Genomic DNA, 25,478 nt, shown 5'->3' with positions numbered 1-25,478 from the left:
GTGACATTAAGATATATTATCTTCATAAACTGCTTTGTTAAATGGCAACTTGTTTGTACAAATACTTAATATAAATTTTTAAAAGCTAGCCAAGTTATACTTAGGATGCAAGTGCTGTGTACTTGTGTTTCAACTCGTCAAAATAGCACTCACACCTTAAACATTTTCTTCTGATAAAACCAGACTTGGCATTGTTTTGCCCACTTCTCAATGGTTAGAAGTCAGTGTCATCTTTAGGAAATAATAGGCAAAAAGAAAAAAAAACTGCCAAGTAGGCAGGAAACACTTACTACAGGAAGCACTTACTACAAGTCATATTTGATCTGTGCAAAACTAAGAATATTTTCCAAATGAAAATCTGCGGAAGGAGAGCATGTTTACATGGATATGAAAGGGCTAGGACAGTGATCTTTAAGGGAATCCCCCCTGAACCTAGCTGAAATCAGTGGTCTGGAATATTCATATGTAAATGCAGTAGCTGGTGTCATCTGTGATGGGAAATGTCAAGGGTTCAATATATATTCAAGAATGAGAAATAAGCTTTGACACAAAGCTATCAGGTGATTCATTTCAATTAGTTCTCCTTCCATTCTCCAGTCATTGTCATTAAATTTAGGATATTTCAGGTGTATTTTTCTTACAGTCCTTATGAAAAAGAGAGTGTGACATGACTTTAAGGCCAATACTCGGAAATTTTCATTCCAAACTCAACATTATATAACCCGGTTTATGTTTGCCTTTCTCTAACATGTATCAATTAACAAATAAATGTATGTTAGTAAGGCCACTGAAGACAAATGGCAAATTCCTGCTCTCACTGAAGGAAGAATTCAGGGGACTGACCTGAAGAGTTTTAATAGAACAAAATTGATCTGAAGCAAATAAACTCAAAAGTGATAATGTACCCCAGAGAGCCTTGGGTGGACAGAGCAACCAGGCCTCCTGCTGGGCCCTGAAACCACCCCCCCCCCGCCCCAGGAGCTAGGAAGGTATGTTAACTTTCAGTCGTTAAGTGTGGGGACTTATGAGAAATGGGAAGGTGTTTACAAGAATGGGGAGGGAACAGCTATTCCATAGGGACAGTGGTGGGACACAATGGGAAAATGTACTTGGGTGCAGTGATTACCTCTTCTCTGCCTCAACTCAGCAAAGATATGAGACACATAAGCTCTTCAACTTTTTCAAATGAGAAAAGTTAGGTACAGATCACCTGAGCAGTTTGTTTAATATGTAGCTAGCTGGTGTCCTGACTGAGATTCTACTAGGATTACATGTTCTGGAAACATGTAATGTGTAGGCAAGCCCTACACATTTTGGAGTGCCTCTGGTTTGTGAGCCATTTACAATTCCCATATGATCACCATAGAGACTTCTTGTTCCTCAGTACTATTTCCTTCCACAATGGCTAGGAGCTCAAAACTGATATCAAAGAATGAAGTTTTGGCAATTCAACATTAGCTGGTTGGAGATGCTCTCAATTTTAGCCTTTGTAGTGCTCAGGGCCTGCCTCTGTCTATCAGACTAGAACAAGCAGAAGAATAAGGACGGTTGCAACTCATACCATGAGATCCTGCGGCTGCCAGGCCTGAGAGCACTGGATGTGTACCATAAAAGCTCATAAGCCTGGATCTAACCTCTTCTTGCTAGCAGATTAGGAGTAATGATTTAAAATGATAATAGAATCAATGGGAGGACACTGATTTACTAGTGAAGATGAACAATGGCACATCTCTAATGTGCTTTTTAAAAGGAAATAGCATCATCCAAAGACATTATTCTTCTCTTTGGAGTGAGTTTTAATTACAAATGTGCATATTATAAAAGGGTCTTAGTATGAATTCCTTGTGGTCTTGATTCTAAGATGATTGCAGTAGCATTGTGAAGAGGCTTTGTAGATCAACTCTTATGAATGTCAGGACATATAACAGGAAGAATGTTAGAGTCAACTGTTTTGCTTTTTCCTCAGTGATGGATAAGTTCTTAGACTCAAATGAGACATAAAACAGACAATTCATGGCTCCTATCCTACTACCCAAAGAAAACAAATTCATTCGTTCATCATGTTCATTTCACATCATACTTTACCTGCTTTAAAGAACCACAGAATTTGACATAGAAGGGACTTCTATGTCACTGAGACAAATGTCTATTTGAGTAATAAATTTTCTCTGATGTGGTAATAGATTATTTATATGTATATCTTCATCCCTGGTATACATATAAAAGTTACCAATTCCATATCAAAATCTTCCTCCTCTCCTCCTTCATCTCCTCCTTTCCTTCTTCTTCCCCCTTCCCCCTCCCCTTCCTCTATTATTATTATTATTATTTCTTCTTCTTCTTCTTCTTCTTCTTCTTCTTCTTCTTCTTCTTCTTCTTCTTCTTCTTCTTCTTCTTCTTCTTCTTCTCCTTCTTCTCCTTCTCCTTCTCCTTCTCCTTCTCCTTCTCCTCCTCCTCTATTTCCTCCTCCTCCTCCTCTCTCCTCCTCCTCCTCCTCCTCCTCCTCCTCCTCCTCCTCCTCCTCCTCCTCCTCCTCCTCCTCCTTCTTCTTCTTCTTCTTCTTCTTCTCCTCCTCCTCCTCCTCCTCCTCCTCCTTCTCCTTCTCCTCCTCCTCCTCCTCCTCCTCCTCCTCCTCCTCCTCCTCCTCTCCTCCTCCATCTCCTCCTTTCCTTCTTCTTCCCCCTTCCCCCTCCCCTTCCTCTATTATTATTATTATTATTTCTTCTTCTTCTTCTTCTTCTTCTTCTTCTTCTTCTTCTTCTTCTTCTTCTTCTTCTTCTTTTTCTTCTCCTTCTCCTTCTCCTTCTCCTCCTCCTCTATTTCCTCCTCCTCCTCCTCCTCTCTCCTCCTCCTCCTTCTTCCTCTTCTTCTTCTTCTTCTTCTTCTTCTTCTTCTTCTTCTTCTTCTTCTCCTCCTCCTCCTCCTCCTCCTCCTCCTCCTCCTCCTCCTCCTCCTCCTCCTCTTTCTTCTTCTTCTTCTTCTTCTTCTTCTTCTTCTTCTTCTTCTTCTTCTTCTTCTTCTTCTTCTTCTTCTTCTTCTTTTTCTTCTTCTTCTCCTTCTTCTCCTCCTCCTCCTCTGGCTCCTCCTCCTCCTTCTTCTCTTTCCTTCGTCTTCCTTCTTCTTGATGGGGATTCACTACTTAGACCAAACTCCTGACTTTTCCTGCCTCTTTTAATATCATTGCCATTCACCTGTTGATGGACATGGAAAAAATGGGATCTTCTTTCCTTGCTTCCTTCATTCTTCACATCTTCATTTCCCTGATATCATTCATTTCACTGATATCATTGTGTGTGATATCATCCATGTGTTCTATTTTCACAGAATTCTTATTGCCATAACCTGAGTTACAGAATGATTCAGAAGCCGCCAACTAATTTCCCTGGTTCATCTCCTTTCTCCTTTCAATCTTTCCTCACAGCAATCAGAATAAAATTTTTCTTAATGTTAATCAGATCCTTTAGTCCCTTTAGTAAAAGCCCTCTATAGATCTACATTGTGCTTATCAATAAATAGTATCTTTGGCTTTGCCCTTTATGCCATTCTAGTTCATTATACATGATTCACGGTACACCACAGACTATTTTTCCTATTCCTACTGTATGTTTCTGTAAGAATTAAAATTGGCTTCTTTCAATTTTTACCAATATGTCACCCAAGAAATGCATTTTGATTACATTTTGAATGTGCTAACTGAAAGAACTCCATGTTTAGATACAAGGAAGTGTCTGGAAAATTAGTGTGCACAGTTGTTAACAAGGTATTGCTGAAAGGGATTTGAATATAAGCCTGTACAATCCCGATTGACCTGACATTCATGACCTAAGCTAGTAAAAAAAATATATATATATAATAATAAAAAGTCTTGGGCAAAAATTCTAAACTCTGATAGCCTCTCACATAGAACTTTGTAAAACAATGAACAGCCACAAATGATACTAATGCATTTAATGGCAAGCACATTATTCTTCTGGGAAAATCAAGTGTTTTAGTGTTGTATAAACATTAAGTGAAATCATGAGTTGGTAATTTTTCTTTATATTTGATTAGTATAGAGGATCTAATTACTGGACCCAGAAAAATATGTTAGAGCTTCAGATATTTTAAGAGAAAGTTTTGTTCAAATAAACTAGACTTAGTTTCAATTGTGAAGCTGTTGGCTGTTGGCTAAGCCCCAAAGTCTATCAGTAGATGAATGAATAGGTAAATTGTAGTATATGTAACAATACTCAGCTATGAAAACAAATTATTTACTAGCTGGGCACCAAGGCTCACTTGTCTGCAATCCTAGCTATGTAAGAGGCAGAGTCCAGAAGGCTCTCAGTTTAAAACTAGCCTGTACAGAATAGTCATGAGATTCTATGACATTCTGTTTCCAAAGTAACCTGCAAAAAGTTAGAGCCAAGTAGAACATCAGTCCTGAGCAAGAAAGCCAAACTGACGGCTTCCAATTCAAATCCCACCACTGCCTCCCTCCAATAAAAAGAAGAGAAGGAAATTAAATATTAAATTTTTATATAAGTTCTAACATTTTGACAATTTCTTGAAAATATTATACTAAGTATTATAAGCTAGATCCCAAAGTTCATATGTTATGTGATGGTATTTTCATATACGATATTCAGGATAGATACACCAATAGAGACAGAAAGTATATTGGTGATAACAAGGAATATAGGGAAGGAATATCAGGGAATAAGTACTTAATGTATCAGTGGTGATGAAAAGTTTGGAATTAGGTAGTGGTTACACAACATATTTGTTCTAAATGCTACTGAATTGTTTGGTTTCCATGGCTGTGCTGCATGATGTAAATTTCACTTTAAAAATAATAGGAGAAGGAAGAAGGATGCTTGTTTCAGGTGAATTAGAATAATCTGCCTAAGAAGATTTACAGGCCTCTGCGTTTTCCTAGTTTTCTAATGAGGTCAACTAGATGTAATAATCTTTGCATTCATTTCTTCAATATGATTGCATTGTGGTATCTTCTTGAAGTCATTGTTTTGGTAGCCTTTTTCATTGAATTTGAGAATGTTTACTTTGAAACACCTCCAGATGAATTTGTAGGAGAGAACTGATTATTCTTTGAACCGTTGTAAATCTATCTTGAAGTGGAGTATCTTCAGTGCATACACTTTAACCTGCTGGGTTGATTGTTAATTAAATATAGGATTATTCAGATCTTATATTCCTTGTTGAATCAGGTTTATTAATGAAACTTCTCCAGGAAATTTTCCTTATCTGCTTGGAGTTAAGCCTTATTGACACCAAATATTGATAATTCAAGTTTTTTTTTCTTATTTGTTGGTTTTTTTTCTGTCTGTTTTGGGGCTTGAACTCTGGGTTTGGGGGTGTCCATGACCTCTTTTGCTCAAGGCTAGTGCACTACCACTTGAGCTACAGTGCCACCTCTAGTTTTTGGGTGGTCAACTGTAGATAAGTCTCAAAGATGACTTTCCTGCCTTGGCTGGCTCTGAGCTGTGACTCTCAGATCTTAGCCTCCTGGGTAGCTAGGATTAAGATGTGAGCCACCAGTGCATGGCTCTGGTCATGTACCTTCTACTTTTAATTAAAATTTTAATTTTAATGTATATCTTGCTTTATAATTTGAAATTCTATCCCAAGCTTTATTGATTTGTACCTTCTGTATGTTTCATGCACCTCACAATATTGTGTCTTTTATGGATGCTTTTTAAGGCTAATTAAGCTATGCATACAAGCTTTAGTTTGTTTTTCAGACAGGGTTACATTGTGTTGCCCAGGCTGACATCACCAATCTTCTAAGCTCTGTGACTACAGACATATGCCACAATACCTAGCTATAGCTTCTTTAGCTGCATATTTAGTTCAGTTACTTTAGGATTCTTCTGTTTCTGATACAGGGATTTCTGGCAGTAAATGGCTTTCTAAGAACCCCTTTAAGCTAAGTCTCATAATCTGTAATAAATAGCAATTTTATTTATATTCATTTAGCACTATTTTTGGTTTCATGATAACTTTTCTGTAGCCTGAATTTACTTAGTTTAATGTCTAAGTATTTTGAAATGCATTAATTACTTTTAGTTCTAATTTAAATTTCATGGCCTCATACATATGTTGTGTGTGAACTTAATATAAAAAAATATTCATTAGCTAGACTATTTTCCCTATTTTTCCATGCACTCCATAAAACTCTTCAACATGTTCTCTTTTTTGTTACTGTGATTCTATATGGAGATGATTCTATATGGAGGGAGTGAGAAAGATTGGAATGTTTACATTATAAATATGTGAAATTCTCTGCTTCCCTATAACTAATGTAAACTAATGAAAAGATTCTAAATAGCTCCATTTTACCTACCTCTCCTACTTTTGTGTGTATACATGTGCACCAATTTATTGGGTCAAGTTGTGATATCCAGGAAGAACTCAAACTGTATCTCTATTGACCATAGGTTAGTTACGGACATTTCCCTTCTTCACTTAGTTGGATGGAGAAATTAGAGGTTAGCATAGGTGACTTGTATTGGGTCTGATAAGGAAATTCATTAATGAGATTACAAAACCATTAGGTTAACTTTCAGAAAGCCACAAATTGCTGTGCTTTGACCTTTTCTTAGAGTCAAAAAGTTAAATCTTTAAACCAAAATAACAAAACCAAACAAGAGATCCTGACAACTCATTGTCATCTCAGAATATCAGAAAGTAACATCAGAGTCTTGCTGGCTTTCCTGACAGCACAAACAAAACAAGCCTTTCTTTTCTGTGATCTTTCCTCCAGTCTTTCTGCTACAAATTATATAATACATCGTTACCTTCTATCTAGTGCTAAAGAAATAATCTTCTTGTCTGACAGCATTCAGTTGATTTTTAGCTTGACCATCACAATTACTGCAGCCCAAGACTTCCCTGTCACACCCAGTCCCCAAGAATAACTCAAGCTATCTGTCTGGAAGACTCACACAGGATGACCATAGGTCAAGGAGAGTTCAGGTGAGAAAAGTCTTTGAGATCTCCTCTAAACGATGAACTGAACACGTGATATACAGCTCCTGTCCTAGTTACTGAGGGAATTCTAACACAGGCAGGCATATCAGGTAAGGCCCTGAGTTCAAGTATCAGTAGAGCATAAAGAAGGGGAATGAGGAGGGAGATAACTTGAGAGATGAAGGGAGGGAGGGAGAGAGATAGGAAGGAAGGAAAGAAGGAAGGAAGGAAAGACATCTTCAGAGGTAGACATAAATCATTCATTCTTTTACTTCAATGTTTTTCCTTTTTATGACTGTTAATTGTACATAACATGGGGTTTTGTTATTCTTTTCATTTTACAAACTCTCATCTCTCAATATTGTTTTTGATACATTTCTTCCTACCCTATTTACACATACATCTATATGCTGTGTGAGTGACATTAAATCAGCTGAGGGTGAGAATATATATTGCCATTATCAAAGGATACTTGTTTTTGTTTTCTCTTTCACAGAAATGCATATAGCTTTTCCTTCCAGTCCAGTATGTCTCAACCCAGACTTCCTCTCAAGCCTTAAGGCTCATTAAGGCCAGAGCCCATATAGAACATGATTTTATCTAAGGACTGTTCAGGGAACAGTGATATGAGAGAAAGATGGAAGTGGAATAAATTTGAACTGGATCAAAGAATTAAAGAAATTCCTTGAGACTCTATCTCAAGCAATGGCTAACGGTAGTGGTATGCTGCTGCCACTGAAGTCACACAGGAAAGCACAGTAGAAGGAACATAATGCAGGCCAGCACAAGCACAAAGTGCACCTCAGAAATAACCAAGAAAGAGAGGGAAGGAGAGGGTGGATTCAGAAGGCAAGCCTCATTGACCAAGTGCCTGCCTAGCTCATGAGACTGATGAATTCAGTCCTCAGTTCTTTAAAAAAATAAAAAGGAGTAGTATTATATTCCTATTTTTTAGGATCCATTGTCTAATTAAATTGTTTTAAGTGAAATGCTGCAAAAGTAATATATTGGTGGGTAGAAGTAAAAGATTTTCTTCTTTGTAATATCGGAATTGATAAGGGAGGAGCCAGATATTATTCAAGTGCGTGTGAAATCTTATAGGGAAGGGAATATTGAACAGGCTTTGGAAGAACTGAGATCTAGAGATGTTGAGAAGGAGATTCGTGAGAAATGCTTATGGCATGTAGCTTTCTATTCAATAGTCTCCCTGCTCCTCCACAATCTGCAGCTTTGTTTCCAGACTCCGGTAGGAGATGGAACACTCATAATTGGGAAACAGATGGAGCAGCAGAAGCTGCCAGAGGCTCTGTACGTGTCTCATGGAACCCAGCTCTGTCTGAGGCCAGGTGACCGCCCAGCTCAGCAGAATCTGCTCCTGCCCTGTGAGTAGTGGCCAGGTGATTCCAAGTCATCTCAGGCTAAGTACAGGTCACACCCACCATTTAAAAAAGATCCTGGGCAAGGAATTGTGCAAGCTTCTGGCTCTCTGTTTTTAAAGAGTACTTCACAGAGAATTCAGTAAAATAATATCCTCACCAAAAATCCCAACGCAACTCAACAGCCAAAGGTCTATCTTCACTCCACATGAGTATACTTCACCAGTGACAGAGAGAAGAAACTAAAGGGAAAAAAAATAAAGAGTTGCTTTGCAGACATTTTTTAGCATGTATTTCATTACCATCCTTTGCTACTTACCTCTGATGGATTCATAAGTTCATGTAAAATCTCAGAAACTCACGCTTTAAAAGATATTCACCAGGCTGGGAGTTTGGTCTAGTGGTAAGAGTGCTTGCCTAGCATGTGCGAAGACCTGGGGTGGATCTCTCAATACCACATACACAGAAAAAGCTGGAAGTGATGCTGTGGCTCAAATGGTAGAATTCTAGCCTTAAGAAAGCCCAAGGATAGTGCTCAGGCCCTGAGTTCAAGCCCTAGGACTGGCAAAAATTAAAATAAAAAAGATATTCACCGAGTATTCCTACTTGAATAATTTCTCAATCATGCCTTGCTTTTCCATGATTTTTATGTTCCTTTGAATTTAACCCTATAACTTCTGGAAGGAAGGCCATCTTTTGTGAGGGCAAAGCCTTCCCTCATTGATGGAGAGGCATCAGGGCTCTGCACACAGCAGGGCTTCCATCATAGTACTCTTCTGTTGGTTGGCTCAAGACAGAAGGTCAGAGTTTTCTGTGTCTAGCATTGACACATAATTTTATTCGTTTTTATAAGACTGAGCATGGCTCAGAAATTTAAAAAAAAGAAATGTAGAAATATATCATCATGATAACATGCCATACCCTTTTGTAAAATTGTGAGAAGGTGGAATTTTATACAAATTACCAGCAAAAGAAATCTCATAGACTATTAACTTACAAAGAAATAAAATTTAAGTCTAACATCAATTTTAAAAGTAATTCTTAGGGGGCCGGGAGTTTGGCCTAGTGGTTAAAGTGCTTGCCTACCATGCACGAAGACCCGGGTTCGATTCCTCGGTACCACATACATAGAAAAAAGCCAGGAGTGGTGCTGAGGCTCAAGTGGTAGAGCTCTAGCCTTGCGAAGGTCCAAGGACAGTGCTCAGGCCCTGAGCTCAAGCCCAGGACTGGCAAAAAAAAAAAAGTAATTCTTAGCTGGGCGTGGTGCCCAGCTACTCAGGAGGCTGAGATCTGAGGATCTCGGTTCAAAGTTATTCTGTTTACAATGCATATTTGGGATCATCTGGATATATAGATAAGTAGGTAGCTAACTAGCTGGATGGATGAATAGATAGATAGACAGACAGACAGATAGATACATAGATAATTTGTGTTTTGAGACATGATCTTAAAAAACAAAAAGGATTTTCTTAAGCTATAGGTCATTCTGATTTTGAATAATAAACTCTTAGGTAGGCTTGGACTTTGTGAAAGTTCAACTAATTTTATTTTCACCTTCCTTCTGAACATGACACAAGCTTCAGCACAAATCTTCAGATTGCGGTGGTCATAGTGAAGAGATGAATATAAATAAATATATTTTAACGGAAACTAGATGAGCCTCTCTCAGGGTTCTTCAAACAGAAAGATGAGTGTGTTGGTCTTTTTAATCAGTTTCCTGGACGTCACAGTGAGTGATGCAGAGCAGAAGATTTGTGGGGAGTGCTGTGCATTGAATGTGCAGGGCAGCACTCATGAGGGGTGGGGCTGGGAATGCTCTGGGGACTTCATCCAGTTCTCACATTTGCAGTTTCTAGGTACTCACTCCCATTTCATGTCACCTTCTCTATGCTTTACCAGTCCTGCACTTTCTCCTTAATTGTGTCATACTTAACCTCTTTCCTCTTTACCTGAATAATGTTGAGTCCTTTGGATCTCAGGTCTCCATTACCTTTTCCAGAAAGCTATGGACCCCATCACATACAGCAGAGACATACCAGCTTAAGGTAAACTCCTAATCCCTCCCATACGGTGATCCTGAATCCTTTTCTTAATCTCATAGAATTTAACAGCCTTCTTTAGTGTCTGTTTCCCCACAAGTCTGTAACATCCGCCCTGAGACATATCCTAGTCTCAGTAAATTCACAGCAGAGCATCTTGGTTATTGTTTAGTAAGTAAGAAGAGAAGATGAGAGGGAGGGAAGAAAAGAAAAGAGGAAGAAAGGGAGGAAGAACAGGAAGGAGGGAAGAAGGAGGAAAAACCTGCGTATATCATAACATCTAGCGGATTTCGAGACATATAAGATCACTTTGTCTGTGTAGGCATCACAGTACCTCAAAATCCAGCTAATTTTTGATCATGGTAAATCAGCTCTACTTCCTATAACTCTTGACCTATTGTTCACACAGCTCAAATGTAGATCACCAGAAAGAATCTGGACAGAAGCTGAACCAATTAGCTCAGCTAAGCAGAAAACTTATTTGTGCCTTTTGAGCTCAGGTAACAAGAGGTGAACTCTGGTGAGTGAAATGCATTTGGCTCTGTTCCCTGCTCTGTGAAAAGTCAATAAGACACTTTCTCTGGCAGAGACTGTGTGATTATTCCTTACTAACCACAGGGTTTCTCTCTGTAGGAGAGGAATAAATCACCAAGACCATCTTAGTGCTCCTCTCATTGCCACTGAACTTTATGTAGAATTCTTCCTGAGCAGGAACCCATGACTTCCCTTTACTTAGATTTTTTTTTAACCCCTGGAAAACTTTTCATTGTAAATCTCATCTTGGCCCTTGAGCTGTAGCTAGATTTCCCCCCATTTTATCCCCAAGTTTTACAATGCACGACTCACTTTCTCTTGGACCTAGGAGCTATCTCTTTAAAACACGGACAAGAATGACGGAAAAATCTCAGGCTCTCATTTTCCATGGGAAGAGGATCAGCAAACATGGGTGTCCTGATCACTTTGACTAATGTCCTCACTAATACCCCACAGTACTTTTGGTTAGCTCCTTAGCAGTTAAAAACCCTTCCTTGTTTTTTTTGTTTTTTTTTTCTTTCAGAAGAATTGAATTCAGTGTTTCTCATCTTTTACCACTGTTCTGAGTAAAGCCTTCTTTGCTTAACACTGACACCCTCTTAATTCTGGCTCACATGTATACCAGAATTAAATTGGTGCTCTATCACTTATGGTAGATGTGAATGTTTTAGAAAATTTCTAACCCATTCAATAAAATGTCAGTGAGATTACATTTACTGAGAAGGATCATTCTTTTCCTATTTAGGAGTGAGAATTTTTTTTCTATTAGTACTATTGTTTTAGAATAATAGTGTAGAAGAAATCTGGCTACTTCTTGTGGGGGCATGATTCAGAGCTTAAGCAATTTCTACCCTACCTAATTCAACTCTACCGAGGTCTTGATTGTAATACTGATGTCATGCTATGCTCTTATTGTGCAGACTCTGGAGGCCTAGGGTTAATTTCTTCTGTTTTGGTGACTAATGGATAAGCTATATGGTTTCTTTCTTTCTTCCTTTTCTTCCTTCCTTCCTTCCTCCCTCCCTCCCTACCTCCCTCCCTCCTTTTCTTTTTTCTTTCCTTCCCTCCTTCCTTCCTTCCTTCCTTCCTTCCTTCCTTCCTTCCTTCCTTCCTTCCTTCCTTCCTTCCTTCCTCCCTTCTCTCCCTCCTTCCTTCCTTTCTTTCCTTTTCTTTTATTTTTTGCCAGTCCTGGCTTGAACTCAGGGCCTGAGTTCAGTCCTTGAGCTTTATCAAGGCTAGAGCCCCTACCACTTGAGCCACAACATTACTTCTGGCTTTTTTTCCCTATGTATGTGGTAACCAAGGAATTGAACCTGGGTCTGAGTGTGTGCTAGGCAAGCTGAACTTCCCCGCACTAAGCTCTGTGGTTCAGTGGTAAAGAGGACTGGATTGTATGCACTGATAAGGGTTGTCTGGATCCAGCTAGACTTCACCTACTTATCAAACGTTTTCAGTCTCAGTACAAGTGACTAGCACAGGATCTGTTGACCAATGAATACTTAATGGATGTCAGTTATTACAACTGATATTCCCATGGTCTTCCACCATCAATTTCTCTACTGCAAAATACGAACAAATGAGATGTTCTATTTTTACAATATTCTGCTTTTCTTTCCTTTTCCCTTCCGTTCCCTTTTCCCTCCCCTCCCCTCCTCTCTTTCCCCTCCCCTCCTCTCCCTTCCCCCCTCCCTTTCCCATCTCCTTCCCCTTCCCCTTCCCTTTTCCCCTCCCCTCCCTTCCCCTGCCCCTTCCCCTGCTCCCTTCTTTTCTCCTTCCCCTGCTTCCTCCTTTGTCCCTTCCCTTCCCCTTCCCCTTCCCCTTCCCTTCCCTTCCCCTTCCCTTCCCCTTCCCTCCCCTTTCCTCCCTTCCCCTCCCCTCCCCTCCCCTTCCCTTCCTTTCTGTTCTTCTTTTTGTTAAACTAAGAGTCATGGATTGTTATAGTAGATTTTTCAGCATTCATATGTACCTCTGAGATCTGTTGTCTCTTTTTCTCCCTCACCCCTATCCCTGCCACTTTTAGTGATGGATGGGCAGACAGAGATGAAGTCATTGAAGGTTATGAGGTGGAAGCCAACGGAGGAATCACCATCAAGTTGCAGTCTCCAGAGGTCAGGTCATTTGATGATTATTTCCTGAAACTGAGGCTGGACACAAACACAAGGAATCCCTGGTTCCCTGAGTTCTGGCAACATCGCTTCCAGTGCCGCCTACCAGGACATCAGCAGGAAAATCCCAATTTCAAAAAAGTCTGCACAGGTAACTCTCATGTTCACTAAATAATATTTTACAGCTACCATCATGGTGTCCCTTGGCTCTATTACAGGTGGTTAAATGGCAATAAAAGGCTCCAGGACTAGACATCCAAGGACAAAATTTCTTCCTTATTTTAAAATTTTGCTAGAAAGAGGAAGAAACTTATTACCTCATGAATGTTCAGTCCTATATTCTGGGAAGAGTGCTTTTGTCTCTAGGGGAGTAAGTAGAGATAACAAATAATGATATGTCTAAAAATAACAAAAACAAAGAGTAAACTAAATAGTCAGATATCTAGTCTTCAAATGGGGGAGAGGGATATTTGATTTCTTGCTTAAGAGTTAATAGCCAGAGAAATAAATGAACTACGTTGATTTTTGTCTTCTCCACACCCCTCCTCGACTGCTTTAATAAACAATTTGGAAGGAGGTGAGGTAATATCGTAGGCCACACAACCAGCATGGTGTTTGGGGACACAGGTGTCAAGATATTGCGGTGTCTTCTGTCTACCAAATGTGTCCAGATAGATGTTGCTAGGTAAGGATTTCCTGGAAAGTACTTTGTAAACTAAACTGTTCTAACAAAAAGTTAGAACTGTACAACCATGCACACTAGTATTTGGGGTTTTCAATATTCACTGCATATGTAATTGTTACGTTTACAACTTGGGCTTGACTATCATGTACAACAGGAAATAATTGCTCATATGTTTGTAAATTGTTTTCATATTGTGCTTGAATCTCAGAGCAAGTATTAAAAATGATGACAGCATTTCATAAACCATTTTGGGTTTGCATTTCATTCCGGTGTTACTTTTTTGTGTGTCCTAAGTTCAGAAGAAAGCAGGAAGCTTTTTAAAAATTCCCTGTTTGGACCTAATTGACAAAGCATATTAAAACTTTTCTGCTAGAGTTTTATCTTCAGTAGTCTTATCTGTATTCTATATATGTATGCATTCATACTTTTATCTTTTTGTTTCTGTGTTATTGGCAAATAATATAGACTTTCATTGTATATTATGATCAGTTTGAAATTCTCATGCATTGAGTGAATTATATAGTCTCAATGAAAATGCAGAACCATTTATGAAATTTAAAGAGAAGTAAAAATTATCCTTTCTAGACTATGGATAACTGCTATTTTTTCACTCTAGTCTAGTGTATATCTAGTATTCTGAAAAGATTTGATATTGGTTTTTAGTCTCTACAGAAGCTTTTATTGAACTTGATTTCAGATATCAATATTTAACTGGAGTTTACAGGCACTAGATCCCTGGTTTGAATATTAAGGGTCCTGAGCCAACAGTGAGTAATTTGGAAATCACTGTGGTTAATTAAAAAATGCTTCATGCAAAGTCCACATCACTATTTAATTAGTTGGGTACAATGAGGGATTTGTAGATGTGTTGGATGAAAGCTCTGACAGCAACAAAAGCCTAGCTCCTAAAAATTTGAGCACTGTCAAGATTATGGAAAAAGTATGTTTTAAAGAAAAGCTTATACCCTCTCTCTCAGCAAATGACTTAACTACTTAAGGGATATATATTATGTTCACATCAGCATAGTGCTTTATCATTCCTGATGAGAAGCATTAGCAAGATATCCTGGAAGCTGACTGAGGGCGGGATTTAGAAGTACAGTTAGGTGGCATGCCAGCTCATGTATCCATACGTGACATATCCTAAATGGCTTCCCTGAGTCTCAGTTTCCACAACTGAATATGATTTTAAAAAATTAGCTGCCCCAAACTAATCGCTGTGAGAATTGACTGAAAAGTAACACATGCGACTCACTTTGCAAGGAAATAAGATAGTGTCTAAATTCAAGCATTCCTGGATATCCATAGAGAATTAGTTGCAGGATGTTCATCCCTCTACAAACATCAAGATATGAAGATGCTCATAGTGATATTTGTATATAAAATATGCCCATATTCCAAAATACTTAAAATTTCTAGATTACATATATCTCATACCATGTAAATTTTATGTAAGTCACCGTGTGCTGTATTGTTTAGGGAATAATGACAAGTGAAACAACTGTATGTGTTCAGTGCAGATGTTTTTCAAATAATTTCAACCCACAATTGACTGAGTCCCCAGATTCAGAACCCATAGAAAGTAGACTTGAATAAATCTAAGATGTTCATACTAGAATCATATCTTAGCAGACAAAGGAAGTATAGCTTTTGAAGTTAGTGACTTAAAATATCATACTACTGTAGGATATAGAAACAAGGGAAAATAACCACTGCATCTTTAATAAATCATTAGTTTATAGGACTTTATAACTGTTTTCTGATTTTATAAGTACACATAATTGATGGTGCTTAGTTTATATAATTTATAAGAATAATAAATGAGAAAGTTGAAGAAAAGCCATTTTCTAATTCCTATTTGTCACATATTTGCTATATGTTTGTATTTGTTCATGCATTGTTTTAAATTGTATAGCAGATATTTTATATTGCTTCCTAAAAATGAATATTGCTTTTTCATATGTTTATGACTTTTTCTTTGTTATTAAATACATTCTCCTTTTTTTGTGGGTCATGGGGCTCAAACTCGGCCTGGGCGCTGTCCCTAAGCTCTTCAGCACAAGGCTACTGCCCTCCCCTTGGGCCTGGGCATTGTCCCTGAGCTCTTCAGCTCAAGGCTACAGCCCTACCCTTGAGCCAAGCCCCACTTTTAATTTTCTAGAGGTTAATTGGAGATAAGAATATCAGGTCCTTTTGTACCTGGGCTGGCTTTAAACCTTGATCCTCAGGTCTCAGCCTCCTGAGTAGCTAGGATTACAAGCATAAGCCACTGTGCCTGGCTTTGTTATTAAGTACATTCTTAAAAGCTATATAGTTATTCTGCCTACAGCAAAACTATAACTAACTTACTTATTTTCATTCTTCCTATATATGTGGGGGATTTTGACTATTTACCAATAAGAACAAAATATGCTTTAGTGCTGTAATAAGATTCTCCTTTTAATCTCTTCTTTTTTCATTTTGGATTATTTTTATTTTTTGTTTTTGACGATAGTGGGATTTGAACTTAAAGTCTTGTGTTTTCTGGGCTGGCATGATACCACTGAGCCATACCTCAAGACTTTTAGATAAGTTTTTATTTTTTTTTCTGCACAGGCTTGCTTTGAAGTAATCCTCAGTTCTCAGACTCCTGAGTAACTAAGATTATAGGCCTGAGCCACTCTGGGCTAAAAAGCCCAGCTCTTTAGATAATTTTTAAAAGCTGAGTTTCTGTGTTTGTCAGTTTTCTCACTGTGGTGACGAGATTCCTAACACAAACAACTTACAAGAGGAAGGAATTATTTTGGATCAGTTTCAGGCAGTTCAATCTGTGATGTCCCACGTGCAGTTCTGAACAGAACATCCTGTGGTCGGCACATGGTGTGAAGGAAGTAGTTCATCTCATGGCAAACAGGAAACAGAGAATCAAAAAGTGGCTAGGACCAGTAATCACCCTCACAGTCACAGTGACCAACTTCTTCCAAGTAGACCCCACCTTCTGACTTTCCAGAACCTTCCAAAATAGCACCACCAGACGAGCACCAAACAACCTGCGAAGGCACAGACATTCAATAGTCAGACCACAACCATTTCTAAAAGATGAATTACATCTCCAGAATTTCAATCAAGAGTTGAGAATATTCCTCCAGCCTTTGAAATAAAGTTTCCAAAGGTACCACCCACTAGAACTGCATGAAACTCTACATATTTCCCCCTTCCCATTTTGGTTGCATAGTTATAATCACAGTGTACATGTATCTGAGTCTTACATTTATGTTTCTGATGACTCTACATGATCCTAGAACCGCCACTTTAATAGCTCTCTTAAGTTCCATCCACCGAAGAACCATTGTTATTTAACCATTCTTACATTGTGGAATGAGAAAGATATTTCCATTTTTTCCCTTGTTAACACAATGATTATGGGACAGAGCTTTTTCATGGTTGATGTTGGTACTATTTTTGGAACATTCTTATACAATGGATTTCTAAATATATAATTACCAGTCTACAATCATGGTAGTTTAGAGGCCTCTTAAAAACACTTTAGGGAATTTTCTTGCAACATTGCTCTGCAAATATTTGCTGTGGCTAGCTGTTTATATTATCAGCTTACTGGGGATCATTGTGTTTTTATCAGGTTTTTGTTGTTATTTTGTTTGTAATCCACTGAGTTTAGAAACCATAATTATGTTTCTTCCTCTTGTTCTTTCTATGAACAGAAAGCAGAATGAGTGCAATACTTCTTAAAGATAGTATGCATTTTTATTTCAGTGTTGTCTAAGGTATAATGAAAAAGTTTGGTTGGTATTGGTAATGCTTACTAATCGCTCATTACTAGTAAAATAATGACATCTTGTATAATGCTGTGCTTTGGAATATTTTCTCAAAATTCATGCTGGTGTTTAATGAATTATGGGATGGGATTTGAAGGTAGGGCCTTAAGAGGTTTGACCAGGCCAGTCAAGAAACCTTACGATTAGATTAATTCCATTATCACAGAGCAGGAATTTGATAAATGGATGTAGGTTTGACCTCCCAGTCTGTAACTTGGAAGGAAGATCATAGATTCAGTTCCTCAATCTTAGACTTCTCAGCTCCCAGAACAAAGAATAAAGTAAATTTAAACTGTTAATAATTTATCCACATAACATTTTGTCCTAGCAATAGAAAATGTAACAAGATAAATGTTAAGATAATTTTGTTTTTGTCTGTGGTGGGGCTTGAACTCTGGGCCTTGGCACTGTCCTTGAGTTCTTCAGCAGAAAGCTACTGCCCTACCCCTGGGCCTGAGCATTGTCCCTGAGCTCATGCTATGGTAAAATTTTGAGATTTACAAGCAAGAGGATTCTTACCCTACTAGCTTGAAGACAACTATTAACAACTTTTAAACTACAACTGATTTTAATAATGTGTTTTTTGTCATTATGTTTTTTATTTTGTGGATATTCTACTTTGAATTAGCATATGATATAAGGCCAGCCAAAACTGGCCCATTACAGTTTAAGACCAAGAGATTCCTGATACCTAGATAGGTCTCAATGTATTTCAGTCCAGTTTTCCCTAAAGTAAAAACTTCCCTTTTACTCCTTCAGGATGCTTGGCCCAAGTAGTAATTTGTACACCTGAAGATTATAATTTATTTTCAATTAAAATATTAAAAATATTTGAGTTTATGGAAGATATGACTCTCAGTATCTAAGCTCATTGAGATATGGCTTTGCAGACAGCCTTATCAAAAGACAAGAGTTTGTTTTCTACCTCTTTCTTTCACTTTTTTGGTCTGAGCCCAGGACCAGAACTCCATTCTTGACACTAGGGCTTTATACACTAAGCCATATACCTCCAAGCTTCATTCTCTGCCTCTTAAAGCATTATTGACCTTACAATATGTTCATTCCAAGCTGAGAACTCTGGAGGCTGCCACATTCCCTTCTTGTTTTTGGAACTCTACCTCAGGGGAGATGAAAAAAATCACAATTAGCCTCTAGAATGTGAACAACAATGTGCATCCAAAACAGAATGGCCCCTTTATGAAGTGCCCAGGATCAACCAGTCCCCAGCCAATGTATTCCCTGGCTAATCACACATGAGTGTGCTCTGTTAATGGTCACAGCAGGTCAACCAAGGGCAGCAGAATTTACCAAGTGACTCCCCCATTTGTGACCCAAACAGATTCAAGTTGCTATTTTAAGGCAGCAAGGCTTAGAGGTGGGGAGGGGATTGTAATTCAACTTTTTGTGCTAGTAAATCACTGATAAAAGATCTCCACAGCTTTGATATCCATGAACCTTACATAGAACAATGGCTGACTTAATCTGAGCAACAGCATATTCCTCAGTGCTATTTGTATTCAATCCTGGATTCTTTTCACTATCTGAAAAAAAATACCACCGTAAAAGGTGAAACAAAGATGAATGCCCTTCAGAGATCCAAGAACTAATGAGATTTCTAAGCTGGACATTATCTTCTTTCATTCTATTATTTCTGCTATTTGGAAGTGGTAGTTAAGGTAAAGGAACAGGCTTTTTTTGTCATATAAAGTGCTAAGTCACAATAGCTGTTAACTGTGATTCCTTATGAAACATGATAGAATCAAGGTAACTGTATCTTTAAACAATTTTCTGAGTGAGTTCTCTAGTGTCAAATTTTCTTGTACCTTTTCCTGAAAAAAAAAAATCAAAACAAAAACCTCATTTCCCCAGTGTTTTACTTCTGTGGTCTGATGAGGAAAGTGTGGACCTTTACAATTAGCCCATTCATTTCATTTGCACTATTGTTCGTGTCACAAAGCTTCATTAACACTCTGGGGAATAGTTCTGCATATACAGGAATTGCTCGGCAAACCCACCCCCAGTGGATGCTGTGAAGTAGAATTGAATATGCTGTGATAATCACCTGGGTCTGTGTAGATGCAATCTCGTGATTTGATTTGACAGCTTAATTTATTTACTAATTAGTCTTTCTCTGGAGTGTCACTGGCTGGCAGACACCAGCATTGCTTTGACTCAAATCCTTACAGAAGTTTGGTGGCTATCCAAAGGAACTATACTGTGACAAGTATTTAACATTTGTTAGGAATGCCAACATAATGAACCCATCTGGACTTGCCTTGGATAGCTCTATCCAATATTTCAGTCAGTTTAATAGCACTCTCCAATCCAGTTGTCTAAATGAATAGCTCAAGCCCTGGAATGCAGTAAATAATAATCTTGTCCTGTACAGCAAAGTTCTCAAACCTGTCTAATTAAAATGTCAGGAAAGCTTTTTCAGAAAGTACTTACCTTTACCAATGCCATAACTATACCATACGAAGTGAAGTATTTGTTTTAAAGGCAGGCATAAATTCTATTTCAAATTTATGAACCATTTATCACTTTATAAAAATTTTCTAACATTGGAACCATCTATCATTGTCTGAGTTGAGCTGGTGCTAACTTATTTTGTCTCGAGCTTTAGCATCTAAGGCATATGATGAGAATTCAGGCATCTGATGCTGAGACAATCTCTTTTGTTTCTTGTATTTAGTTATTGGCAGAATGGATTTTTCACTGAAACATTGGAATCCAAAAACCAGTAAGTCATGGCCAAATACTAGGTGTATCGAAGCCCAAATCTTAGGCAATTTCTGGTTTCATTAATTTTTTAAAGCTGCTGTAACAAAATTGTTACGAACTCAATGGTTTAAGCAACATGACTTTATTATGTTATATTCGGTAGGCTAGACATCTGGACAAGAACCTCACAAGGCTACAATAAAAATATCAATGTTTCTACATTCTTTTATGAAAGGCCTAGGTGAAAATATGTTTCCTTGCTTCTTGTAGCTTCTAGAGGCTAATACTGTTCCTTGACTCATCTTATCATCCTTCTTATTCAAAGCTATCAACATTACATCTCATCCATCTGGCCTTTCTTCCTCAACCAGGCCTTTTGTGATCATAACAATGATAGACTTTCACATACTCAGGTGATGAAATAGTGCCCAGTTAGATTACCAGGATAAACTCGTCTTCTCAGAACAATATTAATTGATCATGCTTAAAAGTCTCTTACTGTACAGCCTAACTTAAGCACAAGTTCAGAGCTTAGGATGTGGCCTTCTTTGTGGGACTATTGATTTGTCTATAATGTCTGGATAGAATAAGGACTAGTTTCAGTACATCCTTTGTGGCGTTTGTGTGTGTGTGTGTGTGTTTACATGTGGGTTTCTGGCAGCTGAACATAGGCCCTCACACATGCCTGAGAAGTGTTACGTCACTGAGCTGCACATTGGCTCCATTGACTGAGTTCTATAATCTGCTTCTTTAACTCTCTCTTCCACTATTGCCCTGCTTTTCTAGACACTTCTTGATCTGTCTTTGGGAACAGATTTTTAAGGCATTTTCATTGAGTTTTGAAAACATTACAGTATGCAGACAATTGAAAATGTGTGCCTCTTCAGTTAGTTTACTTTCAGAAAGGTCTCCACATTGTCCTTGGCTTTTTATGATGGAGCCCTGGAGACTTCCTGCAAGAGCCAATAGCAAGTAATTCTCACTCTGCATCTTAGCTGAAACATAGGGGTCCCTTGAAGGATTCTAAACTTTTAGACTTTTAGTCTCATCTAACCACTTTTCCTTCATAAAACCCTTTTGAATCACAATGTTTTCTCTCCACTAAGTTTTTCCATTACAGCACGTTCCAGTAGCCATGCCTACAACTATAGACTTAATTTTAAGTACATTTAACCTCACAGATTTATATTGGAAAGCCATTGTCTTAGTTTTTCCTGTTTTTTTTTCCATTTCCTTCATCTAAAAAATTTATGGATTCTACATTAATCCTTTCCAAGATTTTAAGAAAATGATGTCTTTTCCTGGTCTTTGCTGTGATTCTGAGTTTTCACTGGCATTTTATGTCATAAACTTTCTCAGTTTGATCAATCTTTAACACTTGGAAATGAGAATTGACTTCATTTCCTTTGTGAACATTTGATTTTCTGAACTCCTTGTCTAAACAAGCAAAATCACAGAATAAAAAGATATCTACTATCAAGTTATGGCAGGTGATAATATTACTGAGTATTTTATCATGGCATGATAGTAGACTTGTGTCCTTTTAGACCCTGGGTACAGTTTCTATACTGTTGCTGAAAGGAGACTACCACATAGTTCAGGCAGTAGAGAGTTTATTTGGGAGAGCCAAATTGTAGGACTTCATCAGATGTAGGTGTGCAGAGAGAATACTAATGGCTAAAAGAGATTATATAGGGAAAAGTGAGGAAGAGGTTTGGCTGCAGCAGATGTGGGAAGTAACCTCAGAGGATGCAGAAGTGACCTTAGAGCATGTGGTCCTTTTTCTTTTTTTATTTGAAATTCTCACTGTATTTAATTTGGATTTTTTTTAACAAGCCAGCTGATGTTCGTGTGTGTTAAATCTTAGCAGAAAGTTACAAGTGGTTACCAGTATCTAACAGGTGATTTCTGATAAGGATACATGCTGTCCTTCACAGAGGAGATGGCTGTTCTCCCAGGCAGAACTAACTATTTCTAGCTAACACCTGCCTATTTCTACAGGCCTCATATTTTGTGTTTCATTGCTAATTGTGTTGCTTCAGCATCCTCCACTATTAGGTATAAATTTCCACATTACTTAGGATAAGGTGGAACAAATGACCTTATAGCATCAAACAAAAACAAAGAAGAAAATAACTGTGAATTCAATCCCTTGCAACAATAAATACTAATCTTTTTACCTTGTGCTTCATGCCTGATATATGTGATTTTAAAACCTCTGTGTATCCTGTACTCCAGGAGCCAAGAATACAGAGTTTCTATCTAGAACATTGATGGTTGTGACAAGAAGGAACTGAGCATGTGCATTGGACGTAGAGTTTGTGATAAATGTTATATGCATTCCTATCTTCTAAATTTCATTGCGTATACAGAACCGAGTGTCCAATCAGGTATCAGTGGAGAGAGAATGCATCTACTATAGGGAAAAGGTACTGGCACATTCCAGTACACTCAGCTATTTATTTAAATGAGGAGTGTCAGGAAATTTTGTCTGGGCTGGTCTCAAATTTAAAGTCCAACTCTCAACTACTTAGGATTATAGGCATAAGCCACTGGAATCCATCCAGAAGTTTTAGAATATTAAACTTAACTGATAGAACTACGATGTCAAAATGCCTTCGAAAAATTTTGTCAAAGAAATTTAAATTTTCCTTTTTTAAAAACATGGGACTTCATTCAACCGATTGTTTACCAGAGATTCAGAATTCCAAGCCAGACAGATATGTGTCAAAGGACTTGTCAATAGAATACCTTTATTTTCTAACCAAGAAAAGAGGAAGCAGTGATCAAGGTTTACTGAAGTGCATTTTCAAGTTTCTGTTGGTGAAGTTTATTTGGTTTAAAGGCTCTGAGCCATGGGGGCTCTCATTTCTGTCTTGGGAAGGATGGAGAGGAAGGCTTCCTGCACAGTCTGACACAGGACAGGCCTCTCTGTGGGAGGCCCAGTTCCAGGTTTAACCTGACACTGAGTGATTTCTCTCTCAAAGAACTGGAGCAACCACTCAGAACAGGTACTGCAAAACAATAAGCATGCACATTTTTTAATGACACCTGGAAAAAGCTGCAGAACATCTACTGTAGGGGACGTTATTCACATTATATCCTTGCATAGGGTACCCTCAACCTGGATGAATCTCCTCTCCTAGTGGCAGTTTCCCAAATCTGTGTGCAGAAGTTAAGAAACACTGTTGTGTTGTGAGTGGCAAAGAATTCCCTTGTCTCAGCAATAGCTTCCTTCGCAAGATAGTCCAAGGGTCATAGAATACTTCTGTTAAGTAGTCTGCATTCTTGAACTCCAAGAATAAGCTGGGAAGCCTTAACGTTTTCACTTGAGACTGGCACTTTACCACCTGAGCCACAGCTCCACTTCTATCTTTTTGGTAGCTAATTAAGGATAAATCTGACACACTGTAACCCCTCTCTACATCACCCTGACAATACATTTTTTTATAAAAGGATAATATCGCACAGACTTTCTTGCCCACATTGGCTTTGAACCATGGTGCTCAGATCTCAGCCTCCTGCATAACTAGGACTAGAGACATGAGCCACTGGTACCTGGCAAAATGACTTTTCTTGAAATCAGCCAGGGTTTTATTTTAAAATTCTTGTGCATCCTAATTTTAAAACCTTTCTGATATACCAAAAGGTCAGTCTAGCTTTTGAATGCTTAAAAAAATGAACAATTTACTAAGTTTCAAAGTTAAGAGCAAGTTTATGTTGTAAGATACCAAGGGTCTCCAAACGTACAGGAGCCATGAGAGAAGTAGTCACAGAGAAATTGAGAATTGAGTTTGTTTAAAAGTAATATATATATACATATAAATATTTATATATAAACTATCTCTCTCTTTCTTTCTCTCTCTCTCTAAACAAACATCATATCACATGTTGAAGGTTGTACCTACATATTACCATTTTAACAAAATGCTCTGAGTAAGTAATAAGTAGTATAATAAATAAGAAACAACTCCAGATACAGAAAATACACTTTCACAGTCTCTAGTAATATTACACACATGAGCTAATACCATTTTGAAAAATTTTATATCTGCTATTTAACAGCTGTATATATATCTGATTCTCAAATTTTATTTAATGTAGTCTACAAATATTTCAACAATATGACTGTTACAGAATGAATGGGATCATATTAATTCTAGGCAGTTAGTTATAGTATAGCATCAGGTATCTAATGTTTCTTTTTTAATTGTATTTTATTGTCAAGGTAATGTATAGAGGGGTTACAGTGACAGTTGTCATTACTTCTTGAACATTGATACCCCTTCTCATGCTTTTGTCCTCTTCCTTTCCCCCCTCCCAGTCATCTTGTTTTTCCCCTTCCCTATTTCAAATAAACAATTAAACATATATACAATATACCAGGTAAAGTTAGATACAGTAACCACATGAGATTAACCATAAGGGGAAAAAAAGAGAAAAGAAATACCTTCGCATAGTACATTAAGAACAAAATTATTTGCTATATCACCTTTATGGAAAATAAAAGCTGACTTATTAGTGCTGTTTGGTGTAGCTTCTTTGAAGTCAGACACCGTGAGGATAACTAAATCATTTCTGATGTATGAAAGTAAGGGAGAAGCAAACTCAAAGGCAGGCATTGATTCCACTTCATCAGTGGGCTGGAAACCTAAATAGCAATTCCTGCAGGGCTTCTCCGAGGCCTCCTCAAGGACCAACTAAGTCTGGAATATGCCTGCTTTCATGGTGGACTTCCCTAATTCTAGCTATTGTGCTACTTTCTCCTTTGATGCAAAACGAGCAAAGGACTTTTAAACATAGGTACCTGAGGATAAGTTTCCATGGTGACGTTTAGAGAATGCTGACCTCAGGTCAAATTGATATTGAGGCTGGTGGGGTGTTAAAGGCTTTACATAATTCTTAATTTTTAAGATATGTATTGAATTTTTGCCATATTACAAACCAGTTTATATGCACTATTTAGAAAAGTGAGGAAAGGGATAGATTGGTAGGTGAGAGCGTTGAAAGGGGTGACATGGATTGAGATGCACGGTATTCATAAACTGGTTTGTAACGTTAGCTCCTTGGTGTAACTACTTACAGATCATAAACTTTTTTTGAAAAAGAATCTCAACAGTTAAGGAGGCACCCCATAGATTGTAGGACATCTGTCTTCTCTGCCTTTGCCTTCGTCAAAGTTTGTCTTGGCCAGAGGCAGCTGCGCATAAAATAGAGTACTGTTTTCTTTGGGCACA

The 25,478-nt window shown here is 38.0% G+C and overlaps 1 protein-coding gene across 2 annotated transcripts in view; it reads left to right on the top strand.

Annotated features, from left to right (window-relative positions):
- Grm1 (glutamate metabotropic receptor 1) overlaps positions 1 to 25,478 on the top strand; it is a 270,165-nt gene that overhangs the window by 168,099 nt on the left and 76,588 nt on the right. For both annotated transcript variants that reach the window (XM_090337997.1, XM_090337998.1), the window contains exon 3: positions 12,936 to 13,171. In XM_090337997.1, coding sequence (XP_090194123.1) covers positions 12,936 to 13,171 — 236 coding nt within the window. The remainder of the gene's footprint in view (positions 1 to 12,935; positions 13,172 to 25,478) is intronic.

The sequence above is a fragment of the Megascapheus bottae genome, chromosome 8 (assembly GCF_031878675.1).
Source record: "Megascapheus bottae isolate mThoBot1 chromosome 8, mThoBot2.hap1, whole genome shotgun sequence".
Taxonomy (NCBI): domain Eukaryota; kingdom Metazoa; phylum Chordata; class Mammalia; order Rodentia; family Geomyidae; genus Megascapheus; species Megascapheus bottae.
This window is presented reverse-complemented; position numbering and strand designations above follow the sequence as displayed.